This window comes from Ammodytes marinus, assembly GCF_949987685.1.
Source record: "Ammodytes marinus genome assembly, chromosome: 13".
NCBI lineage: Eukaryota > Metazoa > Chordata > Actinopteri > Uranoscopiformes > Ammodytidae > Ammodytes > Ammodytes marinus.
This window is the reverse complement of record NC_137217.1, coordinates 11115073-11139748: the sequence shown is the minus strand read 5'-3', so window position 1 is coordinate 11139748 and position 24676 is coordinate 11115073. Positions and strand designations below refer to the sequence as shown.

General features: G+C 41.9%; 3 protein-coding genes across 5 annotated transcripts; 2 read left to right on the top strand and 1 right to left on the bottom strand.

Annotated features, from left to right (window-relative positions):
• Nucleotides 1-2646: 2646 nt before the first annotated feature.
• On the top strand, nucleotides 2647-10808 carry fbxo32 (F-box protein 32). 3 transcript variants are annotated; one of them, XM_080039803.1, is made up of 9 exons: nucleotides 2647-2810; nucleotides 3351-3478; nucleotides 3873-3922; nucleotides 4070-4162; nucleotides 6886-6979; nucleotides 7841-8025; nucleotides 8463-8645; nucleotides 9333-9476; nucleotides 9597-10808. In XM_080039803.1, exons 1-9 carry the CDS (start codon nucleotides 2698-2700, stop codon nucleotides 9684-9686), a joined length of 1080 nt encoding a protein of 359 aa, XP_079895929.1. In that variant the 5' UTR covers nucleotides 2647-2697; the 3' UTR covers nucleotides 9687-10808. The 3 variants fall into 3 exon arrangements, with proteins under 3 accessions (XP_079895929.1, XP_079895931.1, XP_079895930.1); XM_080039805.1 differs by having other exon boundaries at nucleotides 2647-2814; nucleotides 3373-3478; XM_080039804.1 differs by having other exon boundaries at nucleotides 2647-2814; nucleotides 3367-3478.
• A 2643-nt stretch (nucleotides 10809-13451) lies between these two features.
• Nucleotides 13452-15285, bottom strand: prelid3a (PRELI domain containing 3A; the record flags this gene model as incomplete). The annotated part of the gene is made up of 6 exons (XM_080040234.1): nucleotides 13452-13514; nucleotides 13706-13808; nucleotides 14037-14107; nucleotides 14330-14419; nucleotides 14651-14819; nucleotides 15254-15285. The coding sequence occupies 6 exons, from the start codon at nucleotides 15283-15285 to the stop codon at nucleotides 13452-13454; spliced, it is 528 nt and encodes a 175-aa protein (XP_079896360.1).
• A 2661-nt stretch (nucleotides 15286-17946) lies between these two features.
• On the top strand, nucleotides 17947-22872 carry elovl4a (ELOVL fatty acid elongase 4a; the record flags this gene model as incomplete). The annotated part of the gene is made up of 6 exons (XM_080040018.1): nucleotides 17947-18013; nucleotides 18533-18720; nucleotides 18945-19025; nucleotides 21305-21476; nucleotides 22235-22362; nucleotides 22537-22872. 6 exons carry the CDS (start codon nucleotides 17947-17949, stop codon nucleotides 22870-22872), a joined length of 972 nt encoding a protein of 323 aa, XP_079896144.1.
• Nucleotides 22873-24676: the final 1804 nt, after the last annotated feature.

Here is a 24676-nt window from a genome sequence, read left to right as displayed (position 1 = left end):
AACTGGCCGAGCGCTATCTGGGACTTTCCATGTCATCCTGTTGTTCAGCCAACTCTGAAAATAGACTAAATTAGACTTAAGGGACCCGACCATGCCCATTACTCTATAACCCCTGTAGTTCATACAGTACTATATCTTAAGTCTTGAAGTTTAACACACACCTCTGTTGCACACTCTCTATACAGTCACCCACATGAGGAACTGCTGTAATTGTAAGTCATGATCAATACACCTAGTCAGTCAGCATCTGCCCAATGTGCTTTGATATGTTGTCACCTGACGTCTTGTTGACAGGTTTTAACATGCAGTGCGTGTGTAGATCTCTCTGACCTTTAGCATATATCAGGGTGAAGCCACAGATGCACCTGTTCCAGAAGCATCAGCAACACGGGATCTGTAATGGACATGACTGTGACGTTAGAATGGATTAAATGTGCAAAACAAAACTGAAACCGCTTTTGCTGAGAACCACTTTCCATTCTTGCTCATTATGTGAGTGAATGTCACAAAAACACAACTAATTGAATACAAGAAGAGAAGTAAAGGGTTCAACACATCCCTGACAGTGCAAAAACCACATCTGTCTCATCAACAAGCCTGGTCATGCCACACACAAACACACAGGGGCGCGTCTCAAAACACGCACTTAGATCAACTGAAGCACTGGAATGGTGGTTCTTAGAAGAAGTGCATACTCGTTCACCATGTGCCAGTAGTATAGAGTGTCAGAAATTATGAGGACCAAGAAAATTCCCCGCTCTATTTCCCAATCTTCACACTGTCTCAGTGCATGTAATCATACACTCCTTCCATCACATGGATATAAATATGCACACGCACACACACGCACACACACACACACACACACACACACACACACACACACACACACACACACACACACACACACACACACACACACACAAGCTTCCAGTTAAATAGCAATTAAATATAGACATAAATGAATGGATATGAACTTGATTCACAAAAGCCTCACAGATGAGTGCATGTCATTTGTGTAATTAAGCTGATAAAAGTTGACCCAGTGACCTGGACAGACTTAGTTACACATCCTCTTCAATGGCAAAGTTCTAAATAAACAAAATATCCTCATTCAGCATTCACTGATCAGTTGGGGCAGTTTTGGGAACATTTAAATACAAAGGTCAACCCCCTGTAGACACACACACACACACACACACACACACACACACACACACACACACACACACACACAATCCACAATGCAACTCAATACCTTGGGGGGATTTCAAAATGACAACTTGCTATTTTTATAAAACCAGGAGTGACTAACAATCAGGGGATTTTACAGCACCGTTACTGTGAGACAGTAATGCTTTTATTTTGGTTCAAATGTACAGTGATACAAAGCCAGTACTGATAAGCTTGAGCAAATCCCTTCCTGAAAAGCAATAACTTTAATTAACACCAATGCATTTGCTATTAACTCCAGTGAGACACTGTACAGTCCAAAGGGTTTCAGATTGTGAAGTCCTCAATAGGGTATGTAGCAAAAATGTAAGTAGTAGGCTGCAGTTCGATTTCACTATTATATCACATATTGGGATTTGTAAGAATGATTATTCCTCATCAATGAATATCAGTCACAGCCAGTGGTGGAAGTGGTATGGAAAATACTTGGTTACAAATAGGGCCTGCATCCAAAATGTTATGTAAAATTACAATCAAAATATACTCACAGTATCCAGGTAAACTTACTATGTAAGATGCCCCCTTATCTATGAGCAGCAACAATAGGTTTTAATCTATCCACTCTTAACACTATACAAGATTTAAAAAAAATACAAATGGGTCGGGACTTCAGGGACCAGTTACAACTTTATCATTCGAATTAGCATACACAGCTTTCAAACCTGAGCATTTGTAATCAGCCTCATCATCAGCCCTCATGGGCCCTTAATAAATAATGCATAATACATAGGTTAGTCATGTGTTTTAAGCCAGGGCATCCGTGTGTGAAGGGACTGTTTACATTTCTTGTGACCTACCATTCTCTAAAGAAAAACCAACCCAAGTAAATAAGTGTCTTAACATTAATATCATATTAGGCTACATTGTGTAAGCAGTTGGTTACTTTTCTGTCAAGTCTGCAGACACATTCGACTGTCTTTAAAACAAAAACACCACTTATAAAGGGCTACGCCCCGTTGTGCTGTGTTTTTGTATTGTAATTGTGTCTATTCTCACTTATTTGTTCACATAGGCTTCTTCCACATGTGTGTGAGGTGCTTAACAATGTAGCCTAACTGTGTTTCTAAAGTGATATAAGGATTATTGTAGGCTATTAGTTTCACAAGCCGTTTAACATTTAATCAAACGCTGTCCTAAATTCCCTTGTTGCCATGCGTGTCTCTACCTTCCCATGTCATGAAACGCTTCCTTGCCTCTGCTCCTCTGTCGAACAGCTTTTGCAACGCTGCAGTTGATAAACAAAGCCACGTGTTGCAGGGAAGTTTCCAAAGGGGGCGGATCTCAAGTATTTCCGGGTTCTGTGTTGGTGCATATAAGAAGAGCTGCGCAATGTCAACAGTAGACCAGAATACGTCCAGAGCGAATTGTTTTCAAGAAGGGATACGTCTTAACACAAACGGGGATTATTTTCTGATAGATTTTGTTTTGTTTTGTTTTACATTTACTGAACGTCATCGAAGCAGGATGCCTTTCCTAGGACAGGACTGGAGGTCACCGGGTCAGAGTTGGGTCAAAACCGAGGAGGGATGGAAAAAGACTTCGACGGACGACAAGAACAACAACATCTCCGTTCAAAGGTGGGTGCTGAGAAGTGTCGCGGTCTCCATCACAACAACAGTTTTGGAAATTGCGCAACTGTAAAATACGCCATCACTTTAGTAGAGAAGGGGGCAAATAGTTTTAAGTAAGGGTGAACAGAGGCAGTGTGTTTGTGATAGACGGACTGTTTTGTTTCCGTCTCATTAACCCCCGGGTCTTGTTTTCTTTCTGGGTTGATGCATTGGTGTTCTTTTCCAGGCTAATCGCTAAACTATTAATATCCTCAGTCGCCACAAGCGAGGGGATTAACCAACGTCTTGAATGGGCTACTTTCCAACATGACTACACTCACTTTCTCACACTTAAACTTAAATGCCTGCTGTGACAAAGGTTCATGTAGGCCTAGAAAACGAGGAAGTAGTAGGCCTATATTTGAAACCTTATTTGTTTTGATGCTGGAGTGTGTTAACTGCACGCCTACTGACAACAAAAAGAAAACCATGTTGAGCTCCTAAAAAGTGTGCTTTGTGTACCAAGACACCATGGTGAAGTGATTCCTCCTCCTTGTGTTTTCCTAGCTTCTGCAAAGCCGAGGAGGAGGAGGAGGAGTGTTTCAACAAGGAGAACCTGCTGCTCTCTCTGGGCTACGACATGGCTGCCAAGAAGAGGAAGAAAGACCTAATGAATAACAACACCAAAGTCCCATGTGAGTCACAACCATAAAGCCACACAGGCCAAAGTACTGTGCAAATATATATATAAAGGAAAACATCTTGTGTTATTTCATGCTTAGGGGTTATAAATCACCTAATATAATATACCAAAGTTAACTTCCGGGCCTAAAACAGGAAAGGTCAATGAGGATTTGATGTAACATTCATGATGGGCACGCTTCCCTAATAATATGGTTTATGATTTCATTTTCCATCTTTTCACAAGGTGTATTTCAATTTCAAAACCATAGTGTGTATATATCAACTCTGAAATTGTATCCTATAAGGGGGGGGGGGGGGGGGTGTTTGCATCTGACTGTCACATTGCTTAAAAGCTGCTTAATGAGGGGCAGGCCACTAATATTTAAACATTCTACTTTCCCACAGATTTCAACAGGGAAAAGTGGATTTATGTTCATAAAGGAAGCACCAAAGAGGTAACACAACACACACCAAATCATTATTTAGTTTCACATCAAGCTATCCTATCAATCGTTGCTGATGTAAACATGCAAGGGGAAAACTCTACAACTCTCCTATTGAGGGTCACAATCTAATACCCCCTTATGATTAAATTCTCATAGCGCCATGGATATTGTACACTGGGAGAGGCCTTCAACCGCTTGGATTTCTGCAGTGCCATCAAGGACACCAGGAGATTCAATTACGTCGTCAGAGTGAGTCCTCGTCTTTCTATTTTGTTCCAATTTTCTTCTGTCCCGTCCCTTGATTTGTTTTTCTTCATCGGTGGTTGTAAGTAGGACATGTTTTTGTTTCTCTAGTGACAGCTAAGGGGTTTAGGTTAAGAGGGTGTGTAGGCTTGTGCCGGGCTCTTATCAATGCTCTGCAGACAAGGGTCTCTCAGTGGTGATGATACTGACCCAGAAGGGAGTGTGTCCGTGTGTGTGTGTTTGTATCTGTATCTCTGTGTGTGTGTATCTGTGTGTGTGTAGTAGGGGAATAGTGAGATGTTTTGCTGTTATGTGATCGCTAAAGCCATTTGGCATCTCTACATTGAATTAAGCTCAACCAAAACAATTTTGAAATCGATTCCTATTTGTAGAAATTCCACCTGATGTGAGCCTGAATTCCAAGAGGGAAACTGATGCACCCTTAATACTTCGCACCATGTCCAAAGTATACACATTGGGGATGCCAAATGGCTTTGTAAACAAACAAAAGGCCACTACAGGGCAGGACGGGACACCACCATTCATTATGTCATTATTTTCCAAATTAAAACAAGTCATTGTTAACATTTCTGTTTTGTACTCGTTGCACATTTCAATTAAATTATGAATAATGTGATTCCATTAGGGGATATCAAAAGAACACCTCCTCACACAGCATTTCCTTCCAACATCTGTGTCTCACTACACCACACACTGAACCAAACACCAGCTCACCCACCACATGTGTGCCCATGTGAGCTGAGGCCTACATGGGGTAGTGTTCTCCTGTGCTGCTGATGGGGGTGGGGGTGGGTAGGGGGGTGACAGCTGTGCGGTGAGGTGCGACCACCCGCCAGGGCTTTATGAAACCAGACCCTGCGGTTGTCAGGTGATTCAGACATGCAAACATTAACTAACACACACACACACACACACACACACACACACACACACACACACACACACACACACACACACACACACACACACACACGTTTTACTGTCTCCTCCTGTATCATGATATATGATAAACTTCTCTATCTCTGTGCAATCCCAGTGAATGTGATGGGATGTATAAATTCATGTTCAACCCATATTGGCATTAACAATGAGAGTGCAGGGGATCATGTTTTGTAGTCGTTTTGTTGCTTTTATCTACGACTATAAACAAAGGTGTAGGGTTTCACCGTGATATTATTCCAGAAGAACCTTAATACAAAATAATTTGTATTCCACAAACCATCTTAATTTTTTAATTTCTTTCCACAGATAGTTGGCTCTTATGTTTCTGTTTTGAATTTTCGGATTGACCTTTTTTAAAGCAGGCTCCAGCTAACATTGCAGCATAGTGTGGTTAGCCCAAAGAACAATATGGCTGTGTAACACTAGCGCCCATGTCTGTACACAGTGTCCTAGGTCACTGCTCCTCACTGCTTGTGTCTGACGGCATTTGCAGGTTCAATTAGCTTAGTCTCAGTTACATGGATCAGGTTCTCCCCACAAACTGACAGCAAGTGCCCCCCCCCCACTCCCCCTCACTCCAAACAAATGGAGGTGACTTCAAGGAGACAGAAACCTTCCAATGAACTTGTTTTATTCATTCCATCATATCATATAATGACAGGATGCCGTGCGAACGCTGTTGGTTTGTTTGGGGAGAGGTATGAGCCGCACGCTAAGCCATGAAGTGCAGTTTAAGCGAACAGCAGGGGCTAAATGTAGATATGGAAACTCATATTGTTCTGCCCGGCTGCTCTACAAAGAGAGCAACACTTGATGAGCAGCTAAAAGAAGGGCATGGGATTAGGGTTTAGAAATGGAGCTGGGAAGAATGAAAGGATGTAAGCCAGGAGGGCGCGAAGAAGCTTAAAACTGTTCAAACCCGACAGGGAGGCTGAGCAAGCAGGAGAAAACTCATTTAGCTCAAAGTTGGGCTTTTATTATGATGACTCCCCCCAAACTCATCAACTTTTCATTTTAGGATTTGGCTGAATGTTTACTTTTGCTGCCCTTTTTCTTTGTTTCACGAGATTAGAAATAGGCAAGGAGTACTAGTGTTTGTGCTGGCTCTCTTCTTGTACACCTATGTTTCCCCCCCCCCCCCCACGCCAGTCTAGCAGAAAGTAACCCACGATATGTTGATGTTGTTATGAGAGGAAGGTCACATGCTCCGGTCAGAATTGAGCAAGAGGCGAACTTGAGTTTCTCCATGATGTCACAGCGTGTGTTACATGCCACACATGCCACCCTGCTGGGACCCGCTGTTTGTCTGTTAGCCAATGGCAACAACCACACACACACACACACACACACAGTCACTCAAGTTCCCCCCACCGCCTGTCAAATGACTCAGCTAATTCACATGATGGGGAGGATCGGGAGTCAAATGATTAAAAGCTTGTTTGCTGCTGCTGCTGCTGTTGTTGACAGCCTGGGCCGGTAGCCAACACCTTTCCAGCAGCTTCTCCCCCATAGAGAGACCAAGTGCCAGGATAACGCTGTTATAAGGTTGCTGGCTCCGCCTTCACTGGAAAGTAATAACCAGGTGGAACCACTCCAAATTAGTCCTAGACAGCGTTTATTGTTAGGATTGCAAGTGCCTTTTTTTGTTGTAAGGATGCGGCATAACAAACAGCACGTAATGAGGCAGTGGAGCGGAGGAGAGTCTCGGCAAGCTGACAGGATGAAATTTATGTTTGGTTTCTTTTCTTTCTTTTTCTCTGCTCTAGCTCCTGGAGCTTATCGCCAAGTCCCAGCTCCCCTCGCTCAGCGGCGTGGCACAGAAGAACTACATGAATATTCTGGAGAGAGTGGTACAGAAAGGTGAGCCCTGTCGCTCTTCTCAAGTCACTTCACTAGTTTGCCTCTGAGTTTCTCTCCTTTTTTATGTGTCCCAAGGGTTTTATCTTTCTGCTGTGGTTGGTTTCTTTTTCACACACACACACACACACACACACACACACACACACACACACACACACACACACACACACACACACACACACACACACACACACACACACACACACACACACAGCTCTTACATGCACAAAAGCTCTTAGATGCACAAAAATACACATTTGAAATGTTCGCCCCTAATTCAGTGTCCATTTAATTTTCCTTTATTGGGGGATCACATATACAGACAGGTAGAATCCTAATCTTTCCTAATGACATAAACACACATAGTATAAGACGAGCAAACATGCAAGCCTTCCTGCTCTGTTGTTTGCACCAGTAGGTGAGGAAACGAGCCCTGACTACATCTAAAGAAGCCTGGGCAGAGTATTAAGTGCTTTAATGGCCCAGTGAAAAACCGCTGACAGTCACCAGACCCCCCCTCCCCCCCTCCGCAAGCCACAGTGTAAACTTCAATGTTCCCTCTCTGCTAAACAGAGATTCGGAGGTTGTTTAGGTGGTGTTATGAAAACCACCCGGCCAAATAATATTAGGGTCATAGGAGGGAGAGTACTACAGACGCTCCAAAACCTTTTGTTTTCATAATGTGCTTTTTTTTTTTCTCCGATTGGCACAATAAATATTTCACTGTGTGGCTGTTTGCCTGGTAGATCCTAATCTCTCTCTATAACACACAGGCTTTAAAAACCTCCCTGTTGGGTTTGGGATTGCAGTCATAAATGGAGTTTAACGAGCATCCTCTCCCTGATCTCTTCTCCTCCTCAGTGCTCACTGACCAGCAGAACGTGCGTCCCATCAAGGAGCTGCTGCAGTCGCTCTACCTCTCTCTGTGTGGTCTGGTGCAGGACATGGGCAAGTCTGTGCTGGTAGGCAACATCAACACTTGGTTCCACCGCATGGAAAACATCATGCAGTGGCAACAGCAGCTGGACAACATCCAGATCAACAGGGTAAGAAGCATATTTAGCCTTTAGAATACTGAATCAAATAGTGAGACAAATAGTCAAGTGCTCTCATGATGAATAACGTCTAGGAAGTTCCAGAAGGACTCAAATTTCCATTTTCATTTCATTGAACCTTTATTTATACTCGAGAAATCAATTGAGCGGTGACCCTCATTTACAATGATAACGAGTCAAACGAATGCAAAGCAAAAGCAACAATACAAACACGATATACAATGCAAATACATCAATTGCACAACAAGTTGCTTAAGAGACGAAAAAAATTGAAACATTTAGACAGCAATGTATAATGGCTGTAATTAAAGTGAAAGTACAATATAGCCTGATTTAAAACAGTTACAGGTAGAGTTCAACATTTTAGAAATTATTCTAACTTCCTTTTTTAACTTTAGCCTTTCTTCCTCTTCCCGTTTCCTTTTCAGCCCACATCTACAGGCATGAGTCTGACCGAGCTGCCAGCCAGCCTGCAGTTAAACATCATGCAGCGTCTGACTGACGGCAGGGACCTGGTGAGCCTGGGCCAGGTGGGGCCAGAGCTGGGGGCCCTCGCCGAGGACCGGCTGCTGTGGAAGAGACTCTGCCAGTACCACTTCACAGACCGACAGGCACGTCTCAATCAATGAATGCTCCCTAAATATGAATGAGAACGCTGTACACATACTTAATATAAATGCCTGACACTGCCTCAGATGACCTACTACAGGCTACATACTTGAGACAGTTTATATAGGAGAGTGGTCTTCTGGTTATATTTATGTGTTGAATTTGACATTTTCTATATTTGTACCCTTTTTTTCTATTCATTGAGTAGGAAAGTGTTTTCTTGAAATGTGAATGATCCCATAATGGCTAGGACGTGTAAGAGGCCAGACAAAAAAAATGAATGAATTAATAAATACTTCCCATTATTCTGCAAGCAGGGTCAAACATCCCTGAAAATCAAGACCGGTTACTTGTAAATGGGGAGGGTACTGTACAGTGTGCATACTGACACTACAGTAACATAGCACCACACATTTTAAGTTTGATAAGCGAGTGCAAAGGTCTGAGGCTTTGAAATGAAGTATGTTACAGTTAAGCTTCCCTACAGGTTAGAGTGCTTTGGATTTACTGGAGTTTGTGCTATGGGGAAAAAAATATCCATCTTTTTGAGTGGTTACTTTAAGTGTGTCAGTGAAATGGGGTACGAATAAAATTCTCACGGTAGCAAACACTAAAGTGGATATTTCAAAGTATGCGAGTCACCCTGGGTCACGTCTTAAAAAGTCTGCTTTCCTCCTGTTCCTTCTTAGATCCGAAAGCGCCTGATAGCGTCAGACAAAGGTCTCCTGGAGTGGAAGAGGATGTACTTTAAGCTGTGCCGCTGCTACCCTCGCAGGGAGCAATACAGTGACACCCTGCACTTCTGCTCGCACTGCCACATTCTCTTCTGGAAGGTAGCACATTTTCTTTTTTCTTTCTCTAGCTTTGGAGCTTGATAAAAGTTGATGGAAGATTAAACGGAAACAAAAAACTTATATTGATCGGTGTGTGTGTGTGTGTTTTTTTTTCAGCAAGACACAAACCATCCCTGCACAGCCAACAACCCAGAGAGTTGCACCATGGCCCTCTCCCCTCAAGACTTTATCAACCTTTTCAACTTCTGACAGCCCTAAACTCCTGATGGAACTGTTCTGACTGTACATAGTGTACATAGAAAATGTACCATATTGTTTTTTTGTTTACTAGCACATGTGATTCCTGGATGTGTATTTTAGTTGAGGTAAGACTTGAAGGGTGTTCAGGCAGTGGGACAATTATGCAATCAAGTTTCTTTTTGAAAGAGTGCAGAGGTCTCTGTTGAAAGCGAGTGGATGTGGAGGGAGAGGAAAAGAGCTGTCAGAGATTGCTCTTCGTTTAATGTTTTTTTTTTTATTATATTATCCTCCAAAGTTAACACAAATCTTGACCTTTTTTAGATATGTGCTTTTGTTTTTTAAAAATTTTGGTTTCCTTTTTTATTTTTGGTTTTCAAACCTTGTAGCAGTTTTTGTTTGTTCTCAACACGAAGAAGGAAGATTTTTTTTTTTTCAAACCAGTTTGGAACTGTGATTTGTTTCATATATTACAAGGCCTGCTCTTAAAGGGAAGGGCGGTTCAGTGTGTGTGTGTGTGTTTAATGTTTGGCGCTGGTACGGAGAAAAGTCGCCGCAGAAGAGATTATGAATGTAAGCCAGTGATGGATCATTAGACTGAGTGCTGATTCTTTGATATGTTTTCTATTGTCCTTTTTTCACTTTTATAAGGATTTGATATGACTTTTCTTTGATTATTATTTCTTGTGTGTGTGTGTTCATTTTCTGCTGTGGCTGCAGAAACAGCGACAGCACCTTAATGCAGCATTACCAAAGATATCAAAGTCAGTATAACAATGGCGTGTGTGCCTTTATCATGACACTTGAAACCGGTACAGCTAAAATCCTTGTTTGCAATGATTTCACAACCTGCTGATGCTGTTTTGATCATCACCATTATTGACAAATGTCTCCTTTTGCAGAAGAGTGCTTCTTACAATATGAGGTCCTCTGCTACCAAAGTTGACTGTAACTGAATTTTTTTTTGTAGCTTATTGCATGAGTTTTATTTTTTTAAATATAACACCCAACAGATTGAGTTTACTTATTTATTGAGATTCCGGCAAGTGGCTGAGCTTGCACTATTGGGTATGAAGGAATGGAAATATTGATGGAAGAAAAAGGGGCAAACTTTCCTGTTATCACTGCTCAGACAGCGAGGACTGATGCTGTACATGCTATGCAATGAGTTCTGTTTATGTTCTGTTGAATAAATAAAATGAAAAATACCTAATAATCACCTCTGCTACTAGTTCTATGCAGTCATCACACCTCACAGACTTTAACGGATGCACACACACACACACACACACACATTGAAGCATCATGAAAGACAGTTGTGTTCAGAGGGATCAAACTATCACTGGCTACTTTCGAGGAAAAACTCCAGCTGCTCTGTAGGGTTATGTGCCAGAATAACCCAATTGTGCTCTCTACTGGACAAACAGTGAACAAACAGCAGGGTAGTAGTGACTAAAAGTAATTCCTGGTATTGGTACAGCGGGTACTTGGCACGGCAGCATGACTAACTATGAAAGATGATGTTTTCTCTGCTTTGAAGGTTCCATCACTGTTGGCACAGTTAAGAGGGTTATGGTTTGAGGAGAGTTCCTTACTTGGGCAGATCATTTTAAACGGTGCGTAGATGAGACACAAAGCTGAGGCTCTTTAATAAAAAAAACAAATGAGAAGTTATTAAAAAATGCAGCTCACCGAACCCATAAGGTAGTAGGGGAAACATCAAGTGCTGTATGTTAACAATCAAGTGGCATTAAGCTAAAAAATGTATGTTACTAGGAATACCTGCTGTATAATAACAATAATGATAAAGCATGAACTCTATTTGGAGCAACTATAAAATCTGCAAACAAAGTTTTAAAGTGAAATGTTCTCAAACAATAGCTTTAATTGTTGCAGTAGGACAGCAGTTGAAATTAAAACAACATTTCAAAAAAGTAACCCATGGCACAATATAAACAATGGAATAATGCATTGCTGGTTACACAATATTTTGAAATAAATAATATATATACAAACGGTATGTAAATAAACATGAATTAACACATGGGTCATTGTAGTTGTGTGCGTTTCCCAGTGCGGCACATTGTACAAACGGTATAGGTAGCAGTTCCGCATTTAAAAGCATGACGTGCATGGCCAGCAAAGGCATGGATGATAACAGCTGTCAGGGCAATAATACGCTGGGGTTTATTTAAGGCTGTATTAAAAAATGAGAGTCGGTCAATCCATTTCACATAGTTATCAGTGAAAGCTGAATATGTCACCCTCATCTGCCTCATTTACAAATCTGCTGGTTTAAGGCAGTTTCTCCCCTACATTTTTATTTACATCAAAAAGGTACCAGTGTATTGTTGCCTTGACAGCAGAAAAAGAAGGCAATGTTAATAATACATTCCCAACTCTTTTTTTTCCAAAGATAAACATTGTAATCTCTTTTCATTTCCTAACTAGGCCTTTCTAAAGTTGCGTGAGTCATAACTTCTATAGCAAGCTACTTGACTTGCTAGCTACCACACTACTCATTTCTTTAAATGACCGGTAACACTTCACAATAAGGGTACATTAATTGACGTTAAAGCTTATTTAATGCTATCAATGGTTAGTAAACGTTTATTAAGCATTAAGTAACTGTTAATGCTCAATAAAGGTAAGTTAGTTTAGTTAACTAATGTTTTGTTAAGAATTCACTAAGCATAACAGTTAGTTCATACTTACTTAATGCATATTAAGCATTATCTAAGCAGTGAACACCTAGTTATTGCTTTGTTGATGCTTATTAAGCACTAACAGTTCATTAATGTACCCTTATTGATAAGTGTTACCAAATAACCCTTTTCTAACTACTATCATGCAATCATATCATCTACAGTGTGTGCCCTTGAAATGCATAAACAGCATCAGTAGCAACTCTTTGATGTTAACCTCCTACTATAGGAGTCGCAAGTATTCAACGATACAGAGGAATCTGTCTGAATAAAAGCTACAAAGTTTGTTGCATATTGTCATTTTAAAAGAACTTTTTTTTCCTTAGAAAATGTGTGTGTTTGTTTATCTCCTGCATCTCTTCTATAGTATGCTAAGATATGACATGAGAGCAAAGGAACATTGTGGGGTTGTCATATAATTATACTGCCAGTAAAGTCCGGTAAGGTTATGCATCTCCTTGACGGCAGCAAATCCTTTTCATTTCAAGTACAGCCTGTTTGAACACATGGAAGGAAACTGGTCCAAACTGGTTCTTGCTCTCCTCGGTTGCCTTGATTAGAACGGTTACTAATGGGGTTATTGAATACTGACTTAGGCATTGAGCCACATGTGTCAGCCTTGCCTCCCCCCCCCCCCACCACACCCCTCCCAATAACCTTGTACATCCAACTTTAACATGCTTTGATATCCATTTAGCTTGGGCAGCGTTTCACTGTCTGTCCGTCTGAGCTTGCGGTGCATGTTCTCCAGAGAGAGAGAGAGAGAGAGAGAGAGAGAGAGAGAGAGAGAGGTGGCGTGAGGTGAAGAAGGACCCCCACACAAAACCTGCCAGAAGGTTCAGACAGGCACCAGCTGCTGCGGAGGATCCCGAGATGCTGAGAGTCTCCAGTGGTTTATGTGACCTGTGTGCGCACACAGACGAAGCACTGAGCTCTATTATACGTGACACAAACAGACAATGATATAAGATGACTGTTTGTTTTTTGCAGTTTCAAAAGAGAGAAGCAAAAAATGTGGCACGGATGGAAAATAGCAAAGAGCGACAGTTACCAGAGTAGAGGTTAGTAAATGTCACACAAGAGGTACGTTCTCTCGTTCATTGTTCTGAATAATCCACTCAATAGCATCCCAGCCCTACAGATTCACACAGAGAAAAAGAGAGAAAGAGAATATTAAAGGAGAGACCTAAACCAGAGGTAAAGACCGTTTGAAATAAGTTTTATAACGTTTGGCTTGCATCCCACCCAGTTTAAACCCTGTGCAAAAGATTAAAAGAAGTGCACAGATATACAGTATAAATGTACTCGTTTGATTTTGGGTTGTACCTTTCTGGCATTAGCTGACATCCTCCTAGCCATCATCCCCTCCAGGTAATTGCTTAGACTCACTCCCTTGACTGTGATGATGGCCTCTTGGGTTAGGACGGTGCTGAGGACAGACACAGAGAGAGAGAGAGAGAGAGAGAGAGAGAGAGAGAGAGAGAGAGAGAGAGAGAGAGAGAGAGAGAGAGTTTGAATACAGTGAAACAGGAACATAGGGCACAACACCTGGCACCCGCAGGAACAAAGTGTGGAGCTCTCCTGTTCCAATTTCTCCTTGCACTCACCTAACTCACACGCACTATTAATTCATGATTTAATTGTCCATTGAACTTACACATCAGGGTTGTCTGGGTGTGGTCTGTAAACAAGCCTCTCGTCCACTGAAATCAGGTTGGTGAGAGTGATCTGGAAGACAGAATCCATTTGAATGTCCTTGTTAATATTTGTTAATTATCATAATTCTAACACTTCTGATTTGTTAATGAACATTCCCGTTTTGGAAAGAATGCAGCGCATATACGGAAGTGCATTGTGTGGTCAGTTCTATTTCACAGTTTGTCAAGCAGCAGTGGTAGCTTCGAATGCCGTTGCTAACCATTGCTGATTGACTCCACAACAACAACTTACATTAGTTGAGCACAGCTCCATCTTTTTCTCATCTGGGTCCACTATGGAATGTTCCTTCACGTACGTCTGCCCGTGGCTGGTTCCCAGTATCTACAAACACAACAATACATGAAAGTAAGCACAGTAAAATGAGCCCAGATATCTGCTGACATGGGGAAATATCATCAGGACCCACAACTATCTCTACTGTGTGTGTGTGTGTGTGTGTGTGTGTGTGTGTGTGTGTGTGTGTGTGTGTGTGTGTGTGTGTGTGTGTGTGTGTGTGTGTGTGTGTGTGTGTGTGTGTGTGTGTGTGTGTGTGTGTGTGTGTGGATGACTGACCGCTCTTACGATGCCCGGTAGGCCCCACTCTGTGCTGAGCAGTCTGTGGCTGTGCAGACGTCCCTCTGCGTCCAGGCTGCGGTCCAGCACGTCCACCCCGACCACGTTGGGGTTCATGGGGTTCGGGTACTTCCTCATGGCAGCCTTGACCACCGTCTCCCACGGGTAACTGAACACAACAACAAAAAAATGGTCAACATAATATGCAGGAGAAGAAACACATTCTTCTTCTTTACTGTTGGCCAAAACTTGATGACAATTAAACTAGGTTTAAACTTTATAGGAGGGGTTATTTTTTCAAGATCTAGAGTTGTTGTGTGCTTGATCAACTTAAAACTTCCCCTGTGTGCTTCTCTGGGACAAAACTGGGACTGGGCAAGAGGTGATGATGATGATAACTGATGTTAAATTCTCATATAGTGACACCATTAACTAGTAGCCTATAGTAGCCTATAACTACTATAGGCTATAGCAGGAATTAACTGACCAGAATCATTACATTCAGATTGGTTTAAGCTCAGTTACTGAAATTCCCATCAGCCTCTAGCCCTGCAATAACTGACCAGTGTCATAGACCCCCAGCAGCGGCGTGACGTCACTAACCTGAACACATGTTCCGTGCTCCAAATCTTCATTTTGTCAAAAGGCAGTCTCTACCTTATCGCTGAAACCGAAACTATGCCTCACTGGACCATCTTCACATGAGGAACCAGCTCCAGTAATCAGAGGACAGGGCCTATGATGGAAACGCACGACCATCAATGCAGTAGATACGCTCTTCTTAGCAAAGCAGCAGTTGCGCAAAGTCTGCGCAATATGTCCCACCGGTTCTGTTGTCGCATCAACAGCAGGCAGGAAACATGTAATTTATAGGTAAAAGCCATAGACTGTATGGTAATAGGATACAGTTCGTGCAGTTAAGGACAAGGGAGAGAAGCCGGTGCAACAGCAAAGCTACAAGGCGTCGAGCCAGAGAGGATCCTGGTAAAGAGTTTCAAAATAAAGCCCTTTTAATGACCTTTTATGATTGCAACTTCTTTAACCAACCTCATCCACAGCATAGGGCAATTAGCATTACAATAACATTGACTGTGTTCACTGTGTTAAGTGAAAAGTTTCCATTGTGTGTTAATTCCAACAAGAGCTTTTTTTTGTTGGTCCAAATAGGCAAAACGATTTTTTTTACAGTTTTATTTTGAAGGATATCACTGCTTTTCCCGCCTCACTCTGACTGTGTCTTTCTGACTTGACGAAGCTGATGTAGCGCAGCTGCGGCATCCGCCTCCATTTGTGCGCATGCGCATAGCATCTTTCCATCAGCCTCCAGTCATGAGCGATGCTACGTCAAGCTGGACAAAGACAGCAAGCAGCAGGCAGGAAACACAGTGAGCCCGCGCTCCAATAAAACGATATGGACTGGAGACAATATTATGAATATTCACTAGAACGTAAACTCAAACTGTAGCAGCAAAATAAGAGAATAAGAATAAGAATAGCTTTATTGTCCACCTTGGTGGAAATTTGTCTTTGGCTTCCCACATACACACATAGGACACATAACAGTGGCACATACAAATACACATCAAGACAGAACAGTGCAAATGACAGTTAGCAGCAAATAAGTTAAATAAATACTATAAATAGCAGATCTGCCAAACAGTGATACAATCAGACTGTGTTCAATGCCTGAATGGCAGAGGGAATGAAGGATTACTTTATTAAATATGCTATTAATTATTAGGCCTACTAATCAAATACTAATTGTTATTGTTAGAAATATTACAATAATAATATTACACTGCCATTCAAGTTTCAACTAGCCTACCAATAGGCTATAGGCTATATTATCAATATTTTATTATAGCCTATTTTATTTATGTCAATTCTATCGATGACAGTGATTATTTTAAAAGGCGTATTTATTATTTTAAGAATTGAGACAAGACATCAACCATTAGGCCATTTTGCATGTTCACATTTTCTACTGTGCTGAAGGCTAGCAAGTGTGTAACATTTTATTTTGAAAGTCTGATTGGAAGGTCACGGTGTATTGTCTCTGGCTTGCCACTGGTCCTGTGCGACCAGAGGAGGAATTCATTGAAACAGACGCGCAGCGGAGGCTAGTGTGGTCTCTTCACGAGAAATTCATGCCATCGCCGTTTTTTTCCGCGGCCCGTTTATTTCACTCTGGATGCGGAACAATACGTAATTTCATAGAAAACAAGCTCAGTCGATTACGAGCCGGAATAACGCACACCGCATGACCTTGCGTTGAATGTCACTATAGACGGATTTTCTTTTTCTTTTTTTATAAGCACCGTATCGGTCAGGTAATAAGCATCTTCATTTCAGTCGATATTAGGGGATGCTGCTGTAGGCCCAGACATGTTGCCTTTGGGCAGTGATGCTTAGGCTACATGTTTTATGGGCATTAATCCTGTTGTTTCACAGATGAGGTCGGAATCAGTTTAGGATTTTCATATCATATTGATAACAGGACTGCTCATGCAGCAGAGGTGAAGGCCGGACTGCATGCCGCATACTGCAAATTCGCTATTCACTCTGATTATAAACCCACTGTACATTTGCCTACAAGCCTTTTTAGAAATGTCACACGTGCGATTAAATGTTTATTCTAACAGTAGGCCTAATGTTTGGTATATTTTTAGAGCAGTAGGCGTAGGGCGCATGCAGGAGTAGCCTAGGTAGATGCTGCAGCAACGCTTGATCCTCTCCCGGCAGGATAGAGAGAGGGGGGGCGTTATCCATAGGATCATCAAATCATGCCGTGTGTCTGACTATGAACGCCGCTGCTCATCAGCGTATGCGTCTGTCTGGTGACCCATTTCCAATGCAAATGTGGGACAAGAGGCTTTCCCCCTCATTATAATAGCCACCAGGTTGGCAGGTGGTCGCTCTCAATCCAAAAATCTGCTGACACATGCGCTTTGCCGGCCGGTTCTACCAGCCTTTGTGCGCAATGAAGCCTATAGCCTACAGCCCATCTATCATGGCTTCCTGTGGGCTTAAAGCTGGCCTTCTGCTGGCCTGGCTTCATTTCTTATAGCGCTGCATACTATCAGTGTAACGTAGGATATAGCCTGCAAGGGAATTACTATTGCTTTCCAGTTTGGCAAGGTTTGGTGACGTTGTTGATTTCTGACCTTCTGGAAAAGGACTTTGAGGCTCCAGCTGATCCAGCACCATTAATATGAAATGACAAGTAAACGCTTAAGAGGTTAAGAGGCCTCTATTCTCACACCTGTCTCTTTAATTTCAGGTCATCGGCCGCAGCCATGGAGATTGTCACACATTTAATTAATGACACCATAGAATTCTACAAATGGACCCTAACCATCGCAGGTAACGTTCATGCATTTCTGTCATTTCTGGTTGTCAGTTATTTTTTAGGGAAAATGTGTTTGACAAGTGACCATCATGTGTAGACAGACGATTGTATACACACCATGTATAGCCTACATCTACAAGAGTGTTTTCTTTGATATAGGAGTGAATAAAGAGTGAGTCACAGACCTGCTTGAACTGGAATCAATGCAGGAAACCAGCAAAGGAGCAAATGTTTCATAATGATGCACCTGCTACATTGCTGTGATGAAAAATTAAACTGTGTCCATATAAGATAATACACTCCTATATTATATAACATTCTGAAACGATCACAGACACCATTAGAACATGGGTGTTTTGCGTCAAGCTGACCCCCCAGACATACAGGTATAACACAAATCTGACATGATCTGACCCTCCTGCCCAGCACCTGTATGACCTGAACTTAACAGACATTGAAGCTTGCAGAGTGCCGTTTTAATGCTGATATAAAGAATTTGTTTTGTAATGTTATGAGAACATCTATCCCAACAGACAAGCGAGTGGAGAAATGGCCACTGATGGACAACCCTTTGCCCACACTGGCCATCAGCACCTCCTACCTGCTGTTCCTCTGGCTGGGGCCCAAATACATGAAGAACAGAGAGCCCTTCCAGCTCCGCAAAACCCTCATTGTGTACAACTTCAGCATGGTCTTCCTCAACTTCTTCATATTTAAAGAGGTAGGTCACTGTTAGAGACTAACTGGAGATAGCCCTTCTGTATACCTGAAACTCTGTAGTGAGTTAGTTGAATTGTCTGTCTTATTTACACCAACTTGTAAAGGTGTATCCGGGTGTATGCCTGCACTGTCTCTCCCTCTCTCTCGTCCTCTGACTGTGTGTCTCTCTGCCTGTGTCCATTCATATCAGTGACTCAACACAGATATTCTCATGTTTTCTTTTAGCTGTTTATGGCGGCACGGGCGGCAAGCTACAGTTACATTTGTCAATCGGTGGTCCATTCAGAGGACCCAAATGAAGTTAGGGTGAGTGCACATGGAGACACACACACACACACACACACACACGCACGCACGCACACACACACACACACGCAAACACACACACTTGTATCGAATGAAAATAGTTTTTTTTTGCAATAATTTATGTGTTTGCAGCTATTCCTTCCAGAACAAGTTGCCTCTGTAATTTGATAACGACATAACACTTCTTACGGATATGTGTAACCTGACTGTATACCCAGATGATTAAGAAAATCCTTGTCAGTGTGTTAGGGAGGCTTACAGTAACTGTGTGGTATTAGAAACATGATCAGCTTCCATTCATTCGGACCTGATCTGAAAAAGTACGCGCTAGCTGTTAAGTTTCACCTTACTTCCTACTGCTCCATGACGTAGCTACACGTGTGACACACATTCAACTCGGTCTCAGGTGACCCCGAGGTTAAAATGTAGAATAGAATAGACTAGAAGGGAATTGTAAATATATCTTAAAATAAGTCCATGTACAGTATCTCACAAAAGTGAGTACACCCCTAACATTTCTTCAAATATTTCATTATATCTTTCCATGCGACAACACTGAATAAATGACACTTTGATACAATGTCAAGTAGTCAGTGTACAGCTTGTATAACAGTGTAAATTTACTGTCCCCTCAAAATAACTCGACACACAGCCATTAATGTCTAAACTGTTGGCAACAAAAGTGAGTACACCCCTAAGAAAAAATTTCCAAATTGGGCCCAAAGTGTCAATATTTTGTTTTGCCATCATTATTTTCTAGCACTGCCTTAACCCTCTTGGGCATGTAGTTCACTAGAGCTTCACAGGTTGCAGCTGGAACCCTCTTCTACCCATTCATGACGACATCAAGGAGCTGGTGGATATTAGAGTCCTTGCGCTCCTCCATCTCCCGTTTGAGGATGCCCCAAAGATGCTCAATAGGGTTTAAGACTGGAGACATGCTTGGCCAGTCCATAACCTTTACCCTCAGCTTCTTTAGAAAGCCAGTGGTCGTTCGGAGGTGTGTTTGGGGTCGTTATCATGTTGCAGTACTGCCCTGCGGCCCAGTTTATGAATGGAGGGGATCATGCACTGCTTCAGTATGTCACAGTACATGTTAGAATTCAATGAACTGTAGATCCCCAGTGCTGGCAGCACTCATGCAGCCCCAGACCATGACACTCCAACCACCATGCTTGACTCTAGGCAAGACACACTTGTCTTTGTACTCCTCACCTGGTTGCCGCTCCACACTCTTAACACCATCTGAACCAAATAAATGTATTTTGGTCTCATCAGACCACAGGACATGGTTGCAGTAATCCATGTCCGTAGTCTGTTTGTCTTCAGCAAACTTTTTGTGGGGTTTCTTGTGCATCATCTTTAGAATAGGCTTCCTTCTGGAATGACAGCCATGCAGACCAGTATGATGCAGAGTGCGGCGTATGGTCTGAGCACTGACAGGTTGACCCCCCACCCCTTCAAGCCCTTCAGCAATGCTGGCAGCACTCATACGTCTATTTTCCAAAGCCAACCTCTGTGTACGACGCTGACCACGTGCACTCAACCTTCGTAAACTGGGCCGCAGGGTGGTATTGCAACATGATAACGACCCCAAACACACCTCCAAGACGACCAGTGGCTTGCTAAAAGAGCTGAGGGTAAAGGTTATGGCCTGGCCAAGCATGTCTCCAGACCTAAACCCTATTGAGCATCTTTGGGGCATCCTCAAACAGAAGGTGGAGGAGTGCAAGGTCTTTAATATCCACCAGCTCTGTGATGCTGTCATAAATGGGTGGAAGAGGGTTCCAGTTGCAACCTGTGAAGCTCTAGTGAACTACATGCCCAAGAGGGTTAAGGCAGTGCTGGAAAATAATGGTGGCCACACAAAATATTTACACTTTGGGCCCAATTTGTAATTTTTTTCTAAGGGGTGTACTCACTTTTGTTGCCAGCAGTTTAGACATTAATGGCTGTGTGTCAGGTTATTTTGAGGGGACAGTAAATTTACACTGTTATACAAGCTGTACACTGACTACTTTACATTGTATCAAAGTGTCATTTCTTCAGTGTTGTCCCATGGAAAGATATAAAGAAAAATGTGAAGAAATGTGAGGGGTGTACTCACTTTTGTGAGATACTGTATGTACGTACAATCAGTTCAATGGATAGAGCTTTTGAATTTGACTGTACAACAAGTCATAGTCCAGAAGAACTGCTCTTGAATTTCTTTACATAACTGTCCTGTGTTTTTCTGTTTGTTTCCTCTTTTCTCCCGTCAACCTGTTTCTCTGTGGCAGGTGGCAGGAGCTCTGTGGTGGTATTTTGTCTCAAAGGGCGTAGAGTATCTGGACACGGTGTTTTTCATCCTGAGGAAAAAATTCAACCAGGTCACGTTCCTGCACGTCTACCACCACTGCAGCATGTTCACACTCTGGTGGATCGGCATCAAGTGGGTGGCAGGAGGACAGTGTGAGTGGCTCATGCTAAGAATGTATTTTTCTAGATTATGTATTAGTGTAACGTAGTATATTTTTTGAACCAAAAATGTAAATAACTGTGATCTTATTTCTTGGAATACATTTGATAAATAACGTAATCGCCTACACTGTGGTTAATACAAATTCCTAAAGCATACTAAGAGTTGTAAGACTGCATTCTCATTTCGAGAGCCATTGGCTTCCATTTATTTCCCCAACAGTGACAGATGGATTACCAAACGGACCTTTCAGTACAGGCTTTGACAGGGGTTAAAGAGCTCTGAAGCCGTGCAGAGAATGTTTACTGTACAATGACTGGTATTGAACCTTTTTGAGAGTCAAATGGCTTAGTCCAAACATGATCATGTTTTGCCTGCTCCGGAGTCCGGTCATATTTTTTGTTTGGAAGGTAGGAAGAGAAGCTCTGTACATTTCTTGCAAAGTCAATCTCTCTGTGTTAGTGCAGCTGAAAATTGATTCGGAATAATGTGAAGTGCTAATCATTTGTCGTTGAAATACACATTTGTATTGTCATTATTGTCCTTAAAGGTGGACTCACTGATTCTGCAGAATGATTGTTGTCATTTGGACAACAAGCGTTCTCCAGAAACGCTGACTCCACCTTTACATAGAAAAGGTACAATAAAAGGTTCATAGAAACCAAATTTGGGGAAACAAAACTGTGTTCTAAAACCACAATTATCATGAGGAAACTTATATCAAAGTGTTTCTTTTTCCTTTTATTTGCAGCATTCTTTGGTGCGCACATGAACGCAGCCATCCATGTCTTGATGTACCTGTATTATGGCCTGGCTTCCTGTGGACCAAAGATCCAAAAGTACCTGTGGTGGAAAAAGTACCTGACCATCATCCAGATGGTAAGATATACTTAGTAGAAAAATATATTACTTTGACACATTTAGGAAGGTTCATCTTACCTCATGTGTCATGCTGAATTTCTAACTGAGACATTTAATTTCATTTCAAAAAGATGCGAATACATTTTTACACATTGATGTTTCTCTCTCTCTCTCTCTCTCTCTGCGACTCAGATCCAGTTCCACGTCACCATCGGACACACCGCCCTGTCCCTGTACGTGGACTGCGACTTCCCCCACTGGATGCACTACTCGCTCATCTGCTACGCCGTCACCTTCATCGTCCTCTTTGGAAACTTCTACTACCAGACCTACCGCCGCCAGCTGCCTCGACGCGACGCAGCTGTCTCATCCTCATCATCTTCCAAGGCAGGCAAGGCGCTCTCCAACGGGACCCTCAACGGACTCAGCAAGGCCGCCAACGGAGCCCTGGTGACGGCCAGCAAAGAGGAGAAGCCCCAGGAGAACTCTGGGAGGAGAAAGAGGAAAGGAAGAGCTAAACGAGATTAGAGGAGCCAGAGAAGTAACTGGTGGTGAGGTTTTTCTAGGATTCTATAGGTTGATATAGTGTTAAAAAAACAAACATAAGAAGACTTAAGTTAAGTTCAGATGGACGGATGCGTGTAAGGTGGCGTGACTTTTTTTATTTAAGCCATAATCTGAGTTTGCTGTAAAAAAAAATATATGAGACAGGTTAGTTGTGTTGAGAGAGGGTTCATTATGTCAGAGTTAAGAGGTGTCAAAGCCAGTCATGCCTAAATAACTTCAAAAATACAGCAGTATATATGGTTATGGAATAGATGACAGTATTCCTTCTCTTTACTGTGGTGCCAAGTACTGTAGATCTGGATCAAGAAGAGGGCAATTTATGTGACTAGATTTGAGCCTGTAACGGAAACAGAGTTTGCCAGGCCCCTTTGGCACGCTGGTAAATCTGTATTGAATGACCCTTCACTGCGGTAATGCGAAAGGAATACACCTCAGAACACACGCACAAACATGTCCATTTATATTGGAGCTTGTTATTTTTTGTTGTTCACTTTTACTGATGTACAATTTATGATAATGTACAGTATCATGGAATTCCTCTCCTCATCTTACTCCAGTTCTTATCGTTATGACAGCAAGAGAGATTTAAGTGTATAGCTCTTAATGTCTCTTAATCAACTCAATGGACACCTCTTCCTTTATCCACTTATTTGTGAACAATGAGTTGTCTTACTTATTTTGAATTGTGGACTTGAGCAGTCACCCATTAGCGCACGGTAACATTATAAAGAACGTACAAATACATCAGTCCAAACATAACAGGTTTTTTTTTATGTCCCAGTTGTATATACAGTAATGCGATTAAATGTGATGAATATTATCCAGGCAAATGAAGGATCTGAAGATTATCTCAATTCCACACTCCCTAGTTTTGACAGAGAAGCTGGTGGGAGTTCAGTCTTTGCGGATGTTTACCTGTCTTTTTATATTATATCCTCTCTGATGTTCGTTAGTCCGTCTCACATGCTGGTCAACGTTGTCCTGTGCCGATCGAAGAAGCTTTGTAATTCACTGAGAATTCAGAACTAGCTTAACGGCAGGTTCTCATCACGTTAACAAAGTTTACCTTAAGCGTAGTTTTTCTTCCCTTATTCAATCAAATGATCTTTTAGTGTCTACGTTTCATCAGGCTTAATCCGTGTTCAGAGCTGGATTTTGAATAGAACATGTATCAGGGGCAACATTTTTGAATGACAGAGACAAAAAGGTAATGATTTATATACAAAAAGAGCGGGTGAAACTCTATAGTGACTGTGTATGTTATAGCACTATGAAGAATAACTTTGCTTTGCCTGTAGTATATAGAGTATGAATCAGTGGTCGGCTTTATATCCGCAAATCCAGCTTTATGTCCTCCATCAGCCAATGCATTTTGATGTTATTTATTGGTTCTTTCTATTTATTTTTTATGTAAATACCAATTTTCGTCCGGGAGTGCTTGTCTGTGCCTGTGTATTTGAGTTTTGTTTTGTGTTGTACATATTGCATTGTGATATTTTGTATACTGCACATTTGGGAATGTCCCCAGCCTGTTAGCTCGGACATTTATATGTCCACATGGCTTCTATGTGTTCTTTTTTTGTGTTTCTTTTGTATTATAACTTTGAACTCTCTTCGAATTAAATTAAACTGGATGCCTCTACACATGAGTTGGCACTTTATTTAACTGTCTACTTCATGTTACAGGTTTAATGCCTTTGTCATGGGTACACTCACCCAATAACTACAGCTGGCGTAGTAAAAACATTGCCACTTTTTTCCAAAG